Source organism: Magallana gigas, chromosome 3 (genome assembly GCF_963853765.1).
Source record: "Magallana gigas chromosome 3, xbMagGiga1.1, whole genome shotgun sequence".
In the NCBI taxonomy this organism is placed as follows: domain Eukaryota; kingdom Metazoa; phylum Mollusca; class Bivalvia; order Ostreida; family Ostreidae; genus Magallana; species Magallana gigas.
In genome coordinates this window covers 50,557,828-50,577,364 of record NC_088855.1, presented here as the reverse complement: position 1 = coordinate 50,577,364, position 19,537 = coordinate 50,557,828, and the positions used below count along the sequence as shown (strand labels likewise).

At 34.9% G+C, this 19,537-nt stretch overlaps 1 protein-coding gene across 2 annotated transcripts; it reads left to right on the top strand.

Moving 5' to 3' along the window:
• The first annotated feature begins 279 nt into the window (after positions 1–279).
• Positions 280–13,293, top strand: LOC105344318 (CD2 antigen cytoplasmic tail-binding protein 2 homolog). Of its 2 annotated transcripts, none has more exons than XM_066080177.1 (4): positions 280–480; positions 10,387–10,508; positions 11,994–12,552; positions 12,784–13,293. In XM_066080177.1, exons 1-4 carry the CDS (start codon positions 321–323, stop codon positions 12,987–12,989), a joined length of 1,047 nt encoding a protein of 348 aa, XP_065936249.1. In that variant the 5' UTR covers positions 280–320; the 3' UTR covers positions 12,990–13,293. The 2 variants fall into 2 exon arrangements, with proteins under 2 accessions (XP_065936249.1, XP_011450371.3); XM_011452069.4 differs by having other exon boundaries at positions 284–480; positions 12,781–13,146.
• Positions 13,294–19,537: the final 6,244 nt, after the last annotated feature.

Below are 19,537 nucleotides of genomic sequence, written 5' to 3'. Positions count from 1 at the left end.
ATAAAATGTTACAAAATAATTCTAAGAGAACAAAATTGAAATGATTAAAGATGAATGATATTTTTCGTTTTTTCAAAAAAAAATGTTTATAGAAATGAGAAAGTTAAGTCAGTTGATTTTGCTTCGTGTGAGATTAGGTCTGTAAGAAAACCTAATATTTATTTTATCATATCTATGCACAAGTATGACAAGAAATCAAATTGACAATAAAAAGTGATTTTCTTAAACGGCTATCGGTCTATGTTATGGCGCTGAAGTATGATATTATGGAACAAGTTAACGCGCACCTGTTGCACCATTTCCGGTTTGATTTTTGAACGATGTCGAAACGAAAATTGGACGTAGAAAGCAGTATAAGCGATATATGTGATACCAGTGACGAAAAGCAAAGTCGCTTCAAAGAAAAGCATTCCCTTGATAGCGACGAAGAGGACGAGACGGGCCAAGATTATGAAATTCTGCCGGAGGATGACATTGAAGGTTCTAGTTGAAGTTTGCTTATTTCTGATGAGTTGCTCTTCTTTTCGCCACACTTAACATGCTTAAAGAAATGCAACCATTAAACAGTCAGTTTCACAATTGTCCCGGTAATTTTAATGATTTTAATATTCCTGTAAACATCTTGTTTCTTTTTTATTTTTGGCAACATATTTTCCTCTTGGTCAGCTGTTGGTGGTTTAATACTTAGATGTTTGAGTCGCCCTAACATTAATGTGCTCAATAGGTGTCTTTTTTTTTATCATATTTTTTTCTGCATGAATCATAATAAAGTTTGTTTGTGTCATATTTAAAAATGGGTTTTTAATAGAAATGATATAAAAATCACAATCGGATAAAAACAGACATCTAAAAATGGTAGGATCGGGGCATTGTTTGGGGTGCGTCTTTTAACCCCAAGGAACCCCAAGGAACCCCAAGGAAACCCCAAGGAACCTCAAGGATACCCCAAGGAACCCCAATGACAAAAATTAATAAATTTTAATACCCAAGGGGTCTTATTGGACTTCAAGGGTCACCTCTTAGTACCCCAAGGAACCCCAAGGAAACCCGTAAGAACCCCATGGAACCCAAATGATAAAGTTATTAACCAGTGATACCCCAGGGGTCTCATTCGAATCAAAGGCTCACCCCAAGGTACCCCAGTGATAGAAATTAATAACTATTAATACCCAAGGGGTCTCATTTGATTCCAAGGGTCACCTCGTAGTACCCCAAGGATACCCCAAGGAACCCCAAGTATACTCATTAGAACCCCAAGTAACCCCAATAATAGAAATTAGTAACTAGTGATACCCCAGGAGTCTCATTATACCCCTATACCCCCACAAATGAAGTTTAAGGGGGTATATTGGTTTCACCCTGTCCGTCCGTCTGTCCGTCTCTCTGTAGATGCAACTTTGTCCCCCCTATAGAATTTTTTACTACTGCATGGAACAGTCTGAAAATTTGTACATATGTTGATCACCATCTGAAGATGTGCACCTGTATTTTTTTTAGGATCAGACAAGATTTAATGATTTTATGACAGTTTTCTTTTTCCTCATTCTATACATGTATATATTGTTCACTGATGTTGAAAAGTAAGGGAGGTAATCCTTACAGATTTTATTAATTTATAGCATTAAAACACCCTAAAATATATTTATATAAATACATTCAAATGGAGGTTTTTTTGTCTTTATGCGTTAACTAAATTTATCTTTTATAAGTATTCTATCAACTGACAATGCAGAATTTTTGTTTGTCAATGATAAATTCTTAGGAGCTGGCTGAATTCATTTGTCCCAAGGGGGCCATTATCTGAGCCATGGTTTAGATGGAGCATGTGTGTATGGAAAATTGATAATCTGTAAAATGGGCAGTGGCTTTGGGGCTAATTTAAAAGGAAATAAATAATATCATTATTAAAATAAAGAAGTGAACTATTTTTAGAAGTTGTTTAAATTTATTTACCGGTATATATAGATACCTCAATGGTGGAAAGTAAATTTGATGACCAAGGCCGGTCTCATTAAAAATCAAAGGGTCACTCCTGATACCCCAAGGATACCCCAATTATAAAAATTGATAACTATTGATACCCCAGGATACTCATTGGAGTCCAAAGGTCAACTATTGGTACCCCAAGGATACCTGTAGGAACCCCAATTGCAAGGTACCCAATTGATAGAATTTAATAACCACCCCAATGGTTGTACTGTAAAACATATTACTAATTAATACCCAATTACTCAATGGAATATCATAAAAACATCTGGGCAACCCAAGGAACACTTGTGATACCCCAATACATACTGGTATGATAAAAATAATGTTTCTCCTGACTTAAAATATCTGTTCACTTTGGATGAATTTAACAATTACTGTTGTCAAATCGGTTGAAAATCATAATCGAGTACCGTTAATCAGCAGAATTTGTTGTCTCTTACCAACTGATGATCAGCCAATATTGAATCAGTAACAAATCATATCAAATTCATGAAAATAGGGCACTAAATTTTATGTCACCACAAGGAAGTCTGCAATTCTTTCGGTGAACCATTCATATGAACACTTAATATGCCAATGTTTCTTCGGTGAAATTTTCAAATGAAGTGGAGAAAGATATTGTTCAGTTAATACAAAGACCCAAACTTGTTTTACTATTGACATAGGGGGTGTTACTCTTATTGGAGTACTTTTGAGAAAAGACAAGAAGTGATCATGGAAGTGTGGAGTGGGGCTATCTCCCCTTCATGGGTACAACACAATGGATTGACCCATTATGCGTGCAGAATGTTCACCCGAGAGGCACCAAAATACCTGTTAATTGCAGGTAGACACCCGTTGTATATTGGTGGTAGCTCTTGGACAGGGATTAAAGGGCCAACATAACCCTTTACATGTATACATTACACAATGGCTTCACCATCACTGTTGCAATATATTTACCTACACCTACATCTATTTTTGTAGACAACCCTTGTGAATTTTGGGTGTCTTCCCACTTTGCTATAATTCTGAAATTTTTATGGGTTACTGATTTTAGCTAAGTGGGAATGGTGCTCAGGTAAGGGTTTCAAATAACAAAGGAAATTAATTACAGGTAAATTATAGTCTGTTCAATTATTGACCTTAAGCAAATTTATAATAAAAAAAAAATAACAGGCAGTTTTTTGAGATTATGTTTAGAATAAAGTTAAAAAAATTAATTAGATACTTGTAATAGAAGTAAATTTTGATAATTAAAAAGGGTTTGTTCTATGATTGATCGTACAAGCTAATTTTTATTTCAAGTAAAATTACTCAATATTCATTCTTTTGAGGAGAAGGAAAACTATGACATTACTACCCCTTCTATGTCCCTTATCAAGAACCTTGAAAAAATAAACATTATTAGGTTCAAGTTTTGGGCTGTTGATTTTAATAATGAAAAAAACTATAAATGTTAATTTTATAAGAAATGCAGAGGAATTATCACGTACATCATACAATTTGGCTATAGTGGTTATGATATAAAAGAATTAAATGCTCAACAACATGTACATTTAGGACTACATTTTCAGACTGATGGAACTATTTCAATATTTTACCCCTGAAATTCAGAAAAATGCTTGTAAAAGGACTATATATATGAAATGGGCCTAAAATGGCCCCCTAAAATGAACATCATCATTTTTCTTTGTACAGATATATATGTGATGTTTTTACATAAGGTTCATTTTGATTCAACTGCCCAGAATTTAGAAATATGACATCGTAAAGACAACCTTTTCCTACCATTTTTGCATTTTTAGCATAAAACAGCTTGTTTTCAAGCAGTTTTTCTTTCAGAAAAAATAGAGAGCATGCTTGAACAAACAAAATATTTTAATCAGAGATGTATCTAGCCAAGGCTAATAAGTGACAAAAAAATTTTCCCTGTTCAAGCATGCCCTCTATATTTCCCATTCATAAAAAGATAAGAAAAATGTAAATTTTTGACTGATTTTGATTGAAATATAGAAATAGCGTCACTTCTGATGTCATTTTCTGCCAGTGAGTGCAAAAAAATCAAATAAATAGGTGAAAAATAAATTTTACATCAACTCTTCTAAAATATAACATATTATTGTACCTGAAACACTTTAAAAAATTGCGAATAATGGGGGCCAAATTTAACTCATATCATATATATAGTTCTTTCGTACTTCAAATCACCATCTACCAGTTGAAGTGGGAAGATGGGAAGGTATCCCATTAAATGAAAGATTTTGTCCTCTCTGTTACAAAAAACGTATAGCCGATGAATTTCATTATATTTTAGAATGTGATGCAATATCACAAGACCGAAACAAATTAATAGACAAAAAAATTTCGGCTAGACCAAATGTGTTTTAAAGTATTACATATTAGGGTAACCTTGGGGTTGTATGGTGTATCAAGAGTTATAAATCTGTATGATTAGGGTATCTTTTGGAGTTCCTTGGGATTTCTGTGGGGTTCCCTAGGGTTTATAGAGGTTTTTAGAGGCGTGTCTGGGATACCAATGAGTCCCCAGTGGTATCAAGAATTTTTAATTTGAATTATTAGACTATATAATATATATATATATCCTTGGGGTTCCATTGGGTTCTATGGGGTATCAAGTTTTATGAATATGTATTATAAGGGTATCCTTTATGTTCCTTGGGGTATCCATGGGGTTCCGTGGGATACCTGATGGTGTCTGGGATATCAAAAAGCCCCGAGGGTGTATCCAGAGATATAAAATTGTGTTATTAGGGTATCCTTGGGGTTCACTTGGGTATCAAAAGTTATATTACTGGGTATCCTTGGAGTTCCTTGAGGTATCCATAGGGTGTGTCAGGGATAACAATGGGGTATCTGTATTATTACTACATTGTATTAGAGTACTATTAGGGTATCCTTTAGGTTTCTTGGGGTACCCATGGGGTTCCCTGGGATACCTTGTGATTTAATTGTCTAGGATATCAAAGAGACCCCAAAAGTATCAAGAGATATAGTGTATCCTTGGAGTTCCATAGGATATCAAGAATTATAAAATTTATATAACCAATAGGCAATACATGTATAAGAGTATCCCTAGAGTTCCTTGGGGTATCCGTGGGTTTTGTCTGAGATACCAATGAGTCCCTACGGGTATCAAGAATTTAAATTTGTATTATTAAGTTATCCTTTAAGTTCCTTGAGGTATCCTTGGGGTTCTGTGGTGTATCAAGAGTTATGAATCTGTATTTTTAGGGTATTCTTGGAGTTCCTTGGGATATCCCTGGGGTTCCCTGGGATTCTTAGAGGTGTATCTGGAATACCAATGAGTCCCCAGGGTTATCATTGACAAGAGTTTTACATTTGTATTACAATGTATTAGGGTATTCTTGGGAGTCTATGGAGTATTAAGAGTTATGATTCTGTATTATTAGGGTATTCTTGGAGTTCCTTGGATATCAATGGGGTTCCCTGGGATTCCTAGAGGTGTATCTGGTGTACCAATGAGTCCCCAGGGTTATCAAGAGTTTTAAATTTGTATTACAACTTATTACGGTATCCTTGGGGTTCTATGGAGTATCAAGATTTATGATTCTGTATTATTACGGTATTCTTGGAGTTCCTTGGGATATCCATGGGGTTCCCTGGGATTCCTAGAGGTGTATCTGGAATACCAATGAGTCCCCAGGGTTAATAAGAGTTTTAAATTTGTATTATTAGGGTATCCTTGGTTCTATGGAGTATCAAGAGTTATGATTCTGTATTATTAGGGTATTCTTGGAGTTCCTTGGGATATCCCTGGGGTTCCCTGTGGTTCTTAGAGGTGTGTCTGGAATACCAGTGAGTCCCTAGGGGTACCAAGAGTTTAAAATTTGTATTATTAGGGTATCCTTGAGGTTCCTTGGGGTTCTATGGTGTATCAGGAATTATAAATCTGTATTATTAGGTTATCTTTGGGATTCCTTGGGGTATAATTGGGGTACCAAGGGTAAGGGGTGACCCTTGCACTCTAATGAGACCCCCTTGGGTATCAATAGTTATTCATTTCTGTCATTGGGGTATCCTTGGGGTTCCTTGGGGTTTCCTTGGGGTTCCTTGGGGTTTCCTTGGGGTTCCTTGGGGTTCCTTGGGGTTAAAAGACGTGCCGCATTGTTGTAGGTAAGGTAGGGTTACCCTTGTAACCGGAAACAGAGGATTATGGGACTGTTAAAGAACTCTATATTCTTCTAAGTTCAAATTTTATCAACTGATACAGTTCTCAATAATTCTTATATAAAGAAATAATAATAACGCCCCAAATTCTACTGTTTAAAGGTTTTCCCAGGTTCTGTATTGATTTCCAGATTATGTTCAACACCTTGTTATATAAATTAAAAGAATTGAAAAGTTTCAATAATTTATTATCACCAAAGAAAATGTGACTTTAAATAATTGATAACAAATAACAAGTATATTTTCCACAAATATAACAGGAGGAGTGTAAATATTCTCAAAATAAATTACTAGAAATATGAAAATAAATTATATTGCAAAAATTTAATAATAGAGATAATTTATGAGGGAGGAATGAAAATATGTATTTATTGCACTAGTGGGTGGCCATACTTTTTAGAGAAGGACAAAGGTCAATAATGAGCACGGGGATTACCAAGTATAAAAATAGTAACACGTACTGAACTATACGACAGACAACATTGGATCAGATAATCTATATGTAAGGGATATCTAATTCGACCCTGAATCAACCAAGTGACTCTACTAAGGCTACATTATCAAATATAATTACATAGTTAAAGAATGCCCTAGCCTATACTATAGGAATTTAAACGAACACGAAGTTCTTGAGAAGAGAGAAAAGGAAACGAACCTAAGTTCTTGACCCTAGCAGAGTGAACTCAAATCTGCCGGGTGGCCCTATATATATACCTAGCGGACCAATAAAACTCTATAATTAATTCTATAATCCTATAAGCTGAGATTATCGGTCTCGACCAATGAAATTGCAGGTAATATAATACGTTCGGGAAGAATGACAACATGGCGGTGAAATCAAAATAAATAGTGAATATTACAGGACCATGGTCAAACATCGAAATATAAAGCTTACAGGACTTAAACGGTAATACAGACTAAACGGTATGTAATAGAAATGAAGTTAGGGTTAAATTAAAGCAAATATATCTTCAGGAAAATCAAAATTGTTACACCCTAAACACACAACTTTTTTTTTAGGCCTAAGTAATTATATACTAATATGTAAACGGTGTGACCGTTGGACCGAGCGCAGATTTAACACAGTGCAGTAGAACAAAATTTATTTGAAACGCACACAGAAGGATCCGCCTGGTTGCCTACTCAAATCATCAGCCAAAGTTAAACCAAACGTCGCGTGCTCAGTCTACATTATGACGTCATGTTACAGACGTAAAACGTACACGTTTTGTCTTCGGAAATAGCCGAAGAGTTACGTTATTCCGAACTTTTTTTTATTTCTTCTTTCATTGTTTATCAATTTAATTCATATAAATGCCGCAGTAATAAAATTGAATACTTTATTCAGTATCTAAACGACCGTTTCTTGATGTTAATGTTTTTATTTTCCATTTGATAATTTGATAAGACATACATAGAACTAGTCGTGTTTCTTGATTGAAGCACTATTGAAACTTATCTGGTGTCCTCTTTTATTTCTTTTAATTCAAATTACCTTCTATTGAAACATTGGAAAATTTTAATTGAGTTTAGCTGCAATAAACATCGATAAGTACCAGTCAATCAGTGATCGAATTAACTTTTTGAAAACAAAATGGCTGCCAATATGGCGGCGCCCAGGGCTGGAAGAAAATTTTTTTGGCCTTAGTACCCCTGATTTAACTTTCATTTTTCACTGATTTTCTTTTATATACGTGTTACCATTAATCCTCGCTTCGCGAGGCGGGCTTCGCCCGCCTCTCGCTGCGCTCGGTATAATTTGTTCTCCTTTTTTATCATAATTGGATAGGGGATTTTCAGTGAATGATTTTATTGTAATACACAGAAATACACATAAGAATACCAATTTAAATCAATTTTGTCTTCAGGAACAAATAATTAAGAACTCCACTATTTGACAACAGAGCCCCTGTGGTCTCGCATACGCTAACTAACCGTAAGCATATCGGTGCCTTTGATATATATATATATACAGTGGAGCCTCAGTTATCCAGACGCTTTCGTTCCCAAGTTGAATCGTCCGGATAGGTGAAGCGTCCGGATATCTGAAATGTGTCTATTGTTGTCATGAATGATAATGTATTTGTATGCAATGGCTCCCAGTGTTGATACTAGTTGTTTTTTTGCCTTTCATACCATATAGCAACACATGCTAGAGTGAACGTTTTGAAGAGATAAAGAACTCTGCTTTATTTTATTATTTTGTCATGAAATATTAACCGGACAATAATGATAACCGAATCTAGCTGAATTCTTTCTGTCCAAGTGTGATATGTGTGTGATACACTGTTGTTCGCAATTTTCCAATTTTTGAAAGTGATTTGGGAAGTCAGTGTATTTATACAAGCTACTAATGAGGGTCTAGCACATAAAAAAGGTGTGAAACTTAATTGACAGGGGTAATCTTTTGTACTGAGTAGGGTATCATCAAATTTTACCGTCCGGTTAAATGAAGCAAGATTAGTAGTAAATTAGTGTTTTGTGTTAAAAACAGACCGTCCGGATCCGGAACGCGAAATTCCGGATAAATGAGACAAAATAACGTATAAAAAATCTGTTCCCAAATAATATCGTCCGTAAACTGAAGCGTCCGGTTATCTGGCGTCCGGATATCTGAGGCCCCACTGTATACACAATTACACACTATTATTAGAAGTAAAAAAAAAATTATATCATTCCTTACATGCTGCAGTATTTTCATTCTTATTTACCGATATCAAAAAAGGAAAATAAATAAAAAAGAACATAATATGTTGAAGCGGGTACATATATACTAATTAGTATATAGGTACCTGGTTGAAGTAAGCATATCTTTTATCACTCACAATGCATGATAAAATTTATTTATTCGTTTACATAAAAAATAAAAAATTATTACAAACATACATTTAAATGCTCTTAGCATTAATTTTTCACAAGTCCTGAGAAGTGTCTTATTCCAAGTCCCAAAATATCCAGGTCACAAAACGTCCTAGTTACAAACATCTTATCAGCTGGTTATGAAACGTTCAGGTCCCGAAACGTCTAGAATTCCTCCAACACAAATCTATACCAATCACTTCATTGATTGATTTTGGGTATACAAAAGCTTCTTTAAGTTGGGTAAATGACAAGTTTTCAAGCATGTGTTTTACATTGAATGATGAAAGGAGCCACTCCCAGTGATTACGTTAGTAACAGGACATGACGATATTATCCCCACCAAGGAAAAAGAAGCTATGCCGTTCCGCATGTGGCTTTTAATATGAAGACTTGGTATAACTTTTAACTTGGCTGTAACAGTAAACTTGACTTGTATTTTAATGCAACACTAGTACCACTAGTTCTTACTTCTCTTATTTGTTAAATTTGGGCAAATTAACATGTTTTTACTAAACAGTGGCAATTGTTAAAGTCTCTGCACACCAAGATTTTTTACCTTAAAAAATAGCTTCTTCAATTTGATGGTAATTGCATGCAAATTTTTGCTTGAGTTGATGTACACCGAAATTTTTTAAGTCTTATATATTTTACTTAATTACCAATCAGAAACCCTATCTACATTTATAGTACCGTATATAAAAATGTGTGCTTTAAAATATTTGTGAAAAAGGTCGTGCCCAATGCTTCATCATTGAGGTTCTAAATCTACCTTGATCTTTTTATCTTATTATGTTTGGCATTAGATGCATTAGGAAGACAGGATGTAATATAACAATGCGATGGCATCTTGGGTTAAGTTGCATAATACATACAGGTTGTACTGTGCAGTGTTGTGTTAGTGCTTCAATGAATTTTGTTCTTAGCATAAGTACATTGGTCAGGTGTGTCTTAGATAATGAAATGGGGAGTTGTCAACTTGTGGGAAGTTTCATTAGTGCAATAGTGTGTTTGTGCAAATTGTATTTGTGTGATGGTGTGTTGTGCTGGTTTGTGCTTGCTTGTGCCAAAGAGGTATACTGATTTTTTTTTTCAATTTCTAATACTCTTCTGAGCTTTTGATAACTGCCCTCTATGGAAAACCTACTTTAATCCACATGTTAAAACATGTAAAGAAAATGTCTTGTCCATCTACCGTATTTCTGTTAAGTGTATTAGGTATATGCATACAGTGTTATCGTTATAGCTTTAACTATTTTTTTTTTCTTGTATTGTTCACTAGAGCTTGCCTTGTACATAAAGCACAGTAAAACTACATCCACTTAAGCTGGTGCTCCTCTTTTACAGGACAAGAGGACACTACAATTGATTCCTATGAAGGGATTAAAGTAACTCCCTTCAACATGAAAGAGGAACTAGAAGAAGGACACTTTGACAAAGATGGGATGTACATTTTCGACAAAACTAAGGTAGAGAAATTTTTAAGGAACAATTTGTTTGAAATTTTAATTGTTTTTTGGATGATAACATTATTTCTTTCTTCCTTAAAAGCAAGAAAATACAGAAGTCAGAGGATTATTAAAACATGTATTTTGTTCAATTTACGTGTCACCTAATTCATGCAAGTTGTGAAAAATTGTTTTCATTGTGTGCTAATAGTGGCTGATATTAGTATTTATTAGGTTAGTTATTGACTGTTTACAGAATTTGTGGGGTCGGTAAAATCCATATAATCCATCTATGGCCTTTACGGACCCCACAAATTTCTGTAAACAGTCAATAACAAACCTAATAAGTGTTTTGTTTTGTCGAGGACCTAAAGTTTGATATGTAAACAAACAAAAGATAATATATAACAATTAAATTCATAGCTTAATTCTCTAATATTTTACATTCCTCGTCAGTCGTCTGTGCAAACCTGGATGCCATTGTAGAGTCATAACATTATGTCACGGGCAAAGGGGGGGGTCACTCTATAAAAATCAGCTCAAATAATGTTACGTCCGCCATGTTGTCATATGTGATGCTTGCAGTGTAAAGAAACTTATAAGGCAATCACCTGACGCTATTCATCCAATGACGTTGAGACATTCTAGTCTGAGGCAAAACAATATTACTTATTAGGTTTGTTACTGGTTGTTTACAGAAATTTGTGGGGTTGGTAAATTCAATAGAAGGCTCAGGTTCGCCTTGCCTTCTATGGACTTTAGTACCCCACAAATTTCTGTAGTCAGTAACAAACCTAATAAGTGTTTTGTTTTGTCGAGGACCTAAACTTTGATATATAAATAAACAAATGATAATAAAACAATTAAATTCATAACTTAATTCTCTTATTTTTTTTCCGTTCCTCGTCATGCAGTCGTCTGTGCAAACCTGGATTCCATTTTAGGATTGTGATATTATGTCACAAAGAGGAATCACTCTATAAATATTTTGGGGCTTAAAAAAATTAAAGGTATGGTCGAACGTTTGTTTGAAAAATCAGTTAATAGGTATAACGTTACCTCCGCCATGTAGCTTTATATATTTTGACTCTGGCCGTTTAAAGAAACTCGCAAGGCAATCACGTGATGCGTTTCATCCAATCATGTCGAAACACTCTACTCCAAGGCAAAACAAATAAAATTAAAAAAGAGAAATTTATTCTTATTTTGAAAGGGAAATGCCATAATTGATAAAACTGTCATGTCTTTGACGACAATTGCAACCCAGAACTGAATATTTAAAGACTTAATCATTATCAATATGCATTTGACAAAATTTTAATGGATACAATTTAAAAATCAACACTAGTTTAATAATTCGCTTTTTTTAATCCATTTCCAATTGCAAATTGAGTTGACTTTTTATAGATTTGATGTAAAGATACAATAATCAAAAGATCTTTTACAAGCTTATTAAAAAATCATCATTGGTAAATGTACCGGTACAGGAGACTTCTATTTTTGCAGGAAATAAAAGATAACTGGATCGATAATATTGACTGGGTCAAAATCAAAGCAAAAGAAAAAGACCATGAAGATAAGATGGGTGATTCAGAGTCAGATGACGAAGAGGATTTTGATGAAAAGGCTGTTTACACAGAAATCTTATCCTTTTTAAAACCTGGTGAAACCATTGCTAAAGCTCTCAAACGACTCGGGGGTAACAAGGGGAAGATACAATCGTCCAGTCAGAGATGGAAAGCCAAGAAACAGAAAACACCAAACGACACTGGGGGGCCATCGGAGGAGGACAAACAGAATTTTCTGAAATTGACAGAGTTGGCAGATAAAGTTATGAGCACTGGCAACATGGAGGTGTATGAAATGACATATGAAAAAGTGAATTTCTTGTTGAAAAAATTTGAACCATCAAAAACTGAAATTCCTGAAGACATGGACAATGATGATGCATTAGATATGTTTGCAGAAAATTTTGACAAAGAATCTGGTACTAAAGAAGACAGCAGCAAAGGCAGTGAGGAACCAAAATCTGAACATAAGGAAAATAACAGTAGTTCAAAAACTGGTATGTGCAATACTTGTACTTTTGTAGTTTATAGTAAGATTTTCAATTATTTTAAAAAACTAATGATGTTCGATGTATCTTTGGCCAAAATACAGTTGTCAATTTGATGTTTCTTTTTTACAAGAATGCTTTGCAAAAGCAGAATACACTGTATTAGATAAATCTCTGTCCTTTGTTTTATTCATTATATGCTACATTGTACATTCCATTCCCTTTGCTGTCTCCCAGAAGTTCTGGTCGCTACGTCCAGTGAGGTGATGTGGGAGTACAAGTGGAAGACGGAGGACGAGGAGATTCACGGACCGTTCACCAGCGCACAGATGTTGCAGTGGAGCGAGGAGGACTACTTCCCGGACGGAGTGTACGTCAGGAAAACCTCCAACACGGACGGACCATTCTACAGCTCCAAGAGGATTGACTTTGATTTGTACACGTAGATCTCTCCCTTCCTTAACAATAGTCACATTTTTACATATCTCATTGTTTGAATATTCATTGAATAGATTGCTCATATATCAATTTTTGTACATAGTGATTTTTGGGAAACTTCCAAGGAATGAAAACATTCAAGGAATTAAAACTATTGGGCATTGGTGTGTGTATATTTGAATTTACCAGCCGTTCGGTATCAACTTTCATGAAATATTTTAGACCTACATCAGTGTTTGCCTATATGTCCAATACTCTCACTTACGTGACCAAGAAGGTAGCTTAGAATAAATACAAACTGATCAGACTTAACACTGTATTACATATTATCTAGGTATAAAGACCACTTAAAAAAAGATTTATTTAAAATTTTGAAATGAATCCTTCTAAAGAAGGAACTTGATAAACGGTTCCTGCCCTTTCGTTTGACCTTACGCGGTGCGCTGTAATTATGTTATCGAATCAAGTGTATAACTTTCAGTTCAGGGTAAACCAACCTGTCATTAAAAATGAGAGGTGTAGATTAAATGTCAAAATCAAATAGAGTTAACTTTCTTTAACTCAAGTCATCTTGAAAATTTACCAGTTGTTGTCCTTCACACGAGCAGTAATATTGATGGGTCCGAACCTGGCGAGGTTTTTGGGCCAAGGACACGGTCGGGATCTTTGTCTTTGTGGAGAGATTAATCAGGCCTACACAGCGCTAACAAGGAATATCACACATAGGATGCAGAAGTTTGAGTGCTGACATAACATTATCTAAAGGACGCGACGTGAACATTGACAGAAACACAGACAAGTTTTATCTAAATGCTAAATAATTCACCACCTTAGAGCAAAAGTTGCGTAATTAGAACAATTATTCTTATATAACTAAGATCTAGTCAAAACTAATATTTTAATTTTATTCGCGTATATTGTCTGTTTCACATGAATTCTACAATATTAGAGAGGTTAAGATTTCAAAGGGGTACCTGTACGTGGACTAGGGGAATCACTTATGTCGATCCAATGTAATAAAAATACCGGTACATTAGTTTCAGTTCGCCTGCAAATGAGAAGTACAGTAATATATTGGGATGAAAAGATCTGAATACGATATTCATATTCCAGTCTCAGCTTCGAGCATCAATCATCCTCGTGTAGTTCGAAATATCTGACGTTTTCAAAGATTTCTAGCGATTTGATAAGTGACACGCCAGTCCGAAATATCTGACGTTTTCCGGCTTTTTTAACGTATTCGACGTGATAAAAGAAGTTGATGTTTGAGCACGTTATAATTACCGCATTCACTATGAGTTGACGAATTAAGCAATTGCTCAAGTCTTTTGGTTTATACTCTATCTTTCGCAATGAATGTGATTATAACTCATTGAAGCATTGCGTACTTGTTTTCCCATTCGCAAACTATCCACATAACGCGTTTTGTTTCGTTCTTTCGTTGCGTTTAATTTTATCAATAGTTCACCCTGTTTTTCTCCATTCTTCTTTGGCGAAATACACAATTTCATTTTTGCCTTTTTTGTACTTTTTAGCATATTGCTTTTGATAACTATTGTGATGTTGAAAAGAAGCCGTGTCAATTTTTTTTAAAATATAATTTGTTGACATTTACAACGGTCATTTAAAGAGAACAACAACAAATGTTTATTATGTTGATGAATATCGCGATGTTTCGTGTCTCTTAAAGGGAAAGAAGAATTAAATGCAAGATGCAGAAATTAATATTCTATATGCATTGTTGTGGACAAATACTCGGGCCAAATAAGGTCTTGTGAAAATATAAAATTGCTAACTGACATTCTTGGGAAAACATTGTGGGGTAGCCACAGTACACACATATTATACCTGTATAACTTTTTAAATTGAAGGAAGAAACAATTTGTCTTTCTGATGGACCAATCATCCAACAGTCACTAAGAGGAGACGAGGTTGTTTGTTTTTCACATCATTAGACAAACACCGTTGTTCGCTGTCAATACTAATTAAGACCTCACCCCCCGGTCCTCGCCCCCTCTCTGGATTTCTGGCGTTTCTCTTCCGCCTGTTAGGTTTTCTGTACCAACTCTCCGCGTCGTTGGGGGATTGTGTGTACCTCTATTTGACGTTTATAAACAGGAGACAATGGGATCTGTTTATAAATTAGGGTAATGGACTGGAATTATTTATTCAACTGTTTATTTTTCTGAAAATGGTCTGATACATACTTGTGGATGTCTCGTCTGGTGTAGTCCGTGTTGGGTTTCAGAAAACGAGCCGTCCCAATGATACAAGAGAGAAATGAATACTGGTTGTAATTTTGTTATTATGTTGTTAAGTGATTCACAGATTCAAAGACATGCACGTACAACTCGTTTGCACTGTTGTACAGGTCTAAACGACCGAATAGGAAATAAATACGGTTTGTGGATTCTGACAGTTTGACAATGAAAACCTATCATGCAGCTGAAAACGGTCCTAAGTGATTGATAGATAGAAATCCCGCAAATCCTTGGGTCAACACGTTAAATTTTTACAATGAATGAAATCACGTCTATCTAGTTTTCCACAGCCTTCCTCAATTGTTGGCTCTCCCGCCTTAATGGAGCAACCTTGTCAATCTTAGAATCGGTAAAATACATAGCGCGGAGGCACGTAAGTCGCCAAGAAGTGGATCACTTAAACAGTTTAATTAAAAGACTATCAAAGGAAGTTGAATTAATCTGTTTTTCATTCAAAACGATTTCTTTGTGTGCCTTCTTTGAAGTTCTTTTATTAAATTGAAATGGATGTATAAGAAAAAACTATTGGAAGAATAGCGCGGATTTTAACTTTTTCTGTTGTGTTCAAGACAGTTTTTAGTAAATAAACTTCCTTTTGATAACCTTTTCAATACTTGATAACAATAATTATGCGTATGATATGTACAATTCTTGTAAATCGTACGGCAAGTTCTTTTTAACATATTTTTTTTTCTCTCTCTCTCTCTCTCTCGCTCTCTCATTATTTGGTTATGTCCTTGGTTTCTTTATTTCAATTTTTTCTTTAAATTTAATCCCTTTCATTGTTAATACCCATTATTATTCAACTGCAACAAGGATCTGTGCATATTTACAGACAAAAACTGGCAACCCTACACGGGGATTCGTCACCCGACTTGTGCTGCCTCAGTGTGTGGAGGAAAAGTCTCCGATATCAACTTGTTAAAGAAAACATAAATTGTTGATTGGCTTTGGCTGTGGTCGGGTTACGGCGACAGACTTTATAAATCTGCGCCATGTTATATCACACCGATCCTTAGCGTACTGTCGGGTACTGGCCGGAACTTTACGGCCTATTTCACCGGCATTTTAATGTTAATTTGCTTGTTTTTGAGACCGGTATTTATTGAGATTTTTTATGGCCATTAAAAATTAAACGCTATGAAAATGACATGGTAACGGTTTTTTGAATACAATTTATGATTTTTTATACAAAAGATGCAATGAGTCCCAGTCAATGCCCCACGGCGCCTGGATAATTTCTTTCACCGGTAGATTTTACAACTTAATACAGAGAAAAGGTTACCTAGCAGCTTGAATAACAATAAAAGTTTACCGGCCAGTAATAATTTGTTTTGGAAAAATATTAGCATTATTTAAAATTTCCCACAGTATTACTCTTTGATGAGGTCAATTATCAAACACATTTAATCACTGTAAAGCGAAGATCGATGTTCAAGAATCAATAATCATACGATGAAAAAATGCTTTGTTGTGGAAAAATCATAAAGTTTGACTTCTACTTTTTTGGTTCCTTAGAAGTATATATTTTAATGTTAAGATTGCCACGGTCTGCTAATTTGGGCAATTAGTTTACCCGTTGTATAAAATATGAATTGAATGCATCTTGAATAATGGAGTTCTTTTTAGAAGGGACGTATTGATTTAACAATAAGAATAGGCTCTAAACAACACTGTAATGTCTGGAGCATAAGGTGAAGCGAGAACATGGAAATCTACTCCGGGGCTTTGTTTCTTAGACAATCAATTCGAACACGTCCGTGACCCCCGGTCCATGCACTAGGTGACTCCATGTAATTATTGATACAGTTACGGGTTATGAATCATTTTTGCTCCTGTCTTTGTCACATGTTTTAAACAGCTGTGCTTACATTCGTTTTTAGTACCACACAATTACAATTCAGATGGAAATCTTATATGTATATACACGTCTGTACGATTCATGTACTGTCGGATTGCACGTGTCGAGTTTTTAAATGACTTGTAATCAGTTACATATTTGTAAATGAGTGATGTAAATGAGTGATGTATTTAACAGCTGCATACCTCATTGTTAGAAATTCTAGTTCAGAAACATGTAAGAAGTCTACTCTAAATACCGTGGTCTAATGTCGCTAAAATGTGTATCCCTAAATTGATAGAAATCTATCACACAGCTTCTCAGACCATCATTCATTCACAACTAGCTTTATTCAAGCTATAAATTACAAGAGATCAAAGGGAAGCCATTTGTTAAATAGGTAAAACATGTGAGGACTATTGAGTAAGCAGGCAATAACGTATGGAGGAGGGGTGAATAGTCTTTATATCAGGGTTTTTATCTTGTATATTTCATGATTTTATCAAGTAAACCATTAAAATTGGAAATAACCCAGACTTTTCTCATCTGATAAGAAATAAATATTTTAAATATATTATTAGATTGCCTACAGCTAGAGTCCCGCTGAAGCCAAGTCGATTATTAAAGTACCCAAAAAACACTTTTTCTTCACCTATGTGTACATGTATACTTCTGTTAATAAATATAATTAGTTTTGTGTTTCATTTTTCAAAAATAATTATGTATTGTATTTGGAAACAAGGTTTAGAAAAAAGAGGTAGTCGCTCTAAATATATGGGACATCTTTAGCTTACAGTCCAAACGAGCTAAGGATACTCTTTTGATTGGTGAGCCACAGATGTTACCATTGCAATTTTCCTTTTGTTTCTGATCAATCACATACACCATGGAAAGACTGCACCGCTAATAGAGTCGTGTATAACATTTGCGAAGTGCTACAGGTGACATGGGCCTTTTTCAGGTATTAGCATTGTGAGGTTGTTAGTGGTCTACCACAAGCCACTGGGAATAGATACGTTATAATTATGCTGATTTGAATAGCATTCAAGCTGACATTGGAGCAAAAAAGCGTTTCTCCCCCTCCTACTACCAACATTTTCATTCAATCATTCATTCATCGTTCAAATTATGATGCTTCTTATTAGTTGAATATGACACACACGAACCTCATAACATCTATCTATGAAATGTAAAAGCAAATCCTTATCACATAATAATAGTCGCATATACATGCCAGGATTTCACAACAAAGGTTTCGAACAGCAAACTAACTGTTAGTTGAAATACTGCTATAATGACGAATAAGTAGGGTAGAGTCTGTTTTTTTGAACCCCCACTACCCATCCCCCCTAAAAAAAATCAGTAAATGAGGATGCTTTACACTGGACCTAAAATCCGCCATACCAAAACAGACACGTTTACACCCAAGGTGCTTGTCCTCTGTGATATTAGAGAATTAATGCTTTTATTAATCTCAACCAGTCAAATATCCCTTTGTAATTTTATATTAGAGTTCAGAAAAGCGTTGGTCACTTGATACAGTTTAAATATCGACGAAAAGGACATTAATGGATGAAAGACCCTTTTCGTGATGGGATAGAAATAGCTAAACAAGTTGACAAACCTAGAGAAGGAAGAGCTAATGATAAAAAACACCATGTATGCAGTGAGTTCTTTTTCCTCTTTTCCGTTTGAAATTGTTCGATCTTGCATCAATTTCCGCTTCAGCGCCACCTACTCATAACCTTGGCATTTGAGACACAGCCACGCACTCGAATATCTTCATCAATGAAATCAACTACATGTACATGTAACTCAGTTCGGTACAAACTAGTTCCAAACCAAAAATAAAAAAATGCTTTTCATGCAGGGTATCTTTGGGATTTCATATATTGGTGCTTTAGATATGTTTATATAGCCGTCGTTGATGCATTCAATTACAAGATGTCGTATTGTGATAAAGAGAAAATATAACACAGGTGACAGCATGCGGTTTTGATGATAAGTCTTTAATAACAGATCAATCATACACTAGTATCCATTTCATTTGCTGTGAATCATTGATAGTAAAATGTTGACATTTCACACGAACTTTTTACGATAAGAAAACATGAAAACAAAAACCACATACCGCGCATAATTCTAGTTTGTCTACATATCTAATGAAAACAACACAGTAAGGCATTATTTTATATTGAAAGAAGTTTGATTTTCAACCATTCGTTGAACATTAATTTTCTTGGAATTCATTGCCAAGTCCATCAAAAAATTGAATGTTGATAGAAGTAAGAACTACTGCAAAACTCTTACAAAATGATCATCGCCGAAAATGAATTTTTAAATGCACGGAATCTGATCTCCATGAATATTAATGAAGTAACGATGCCTATATATTCCTCTGTGTCTACCTGAACCCACCGTTTCGCTGATTTTGCAAAACAATAGGGATATAATG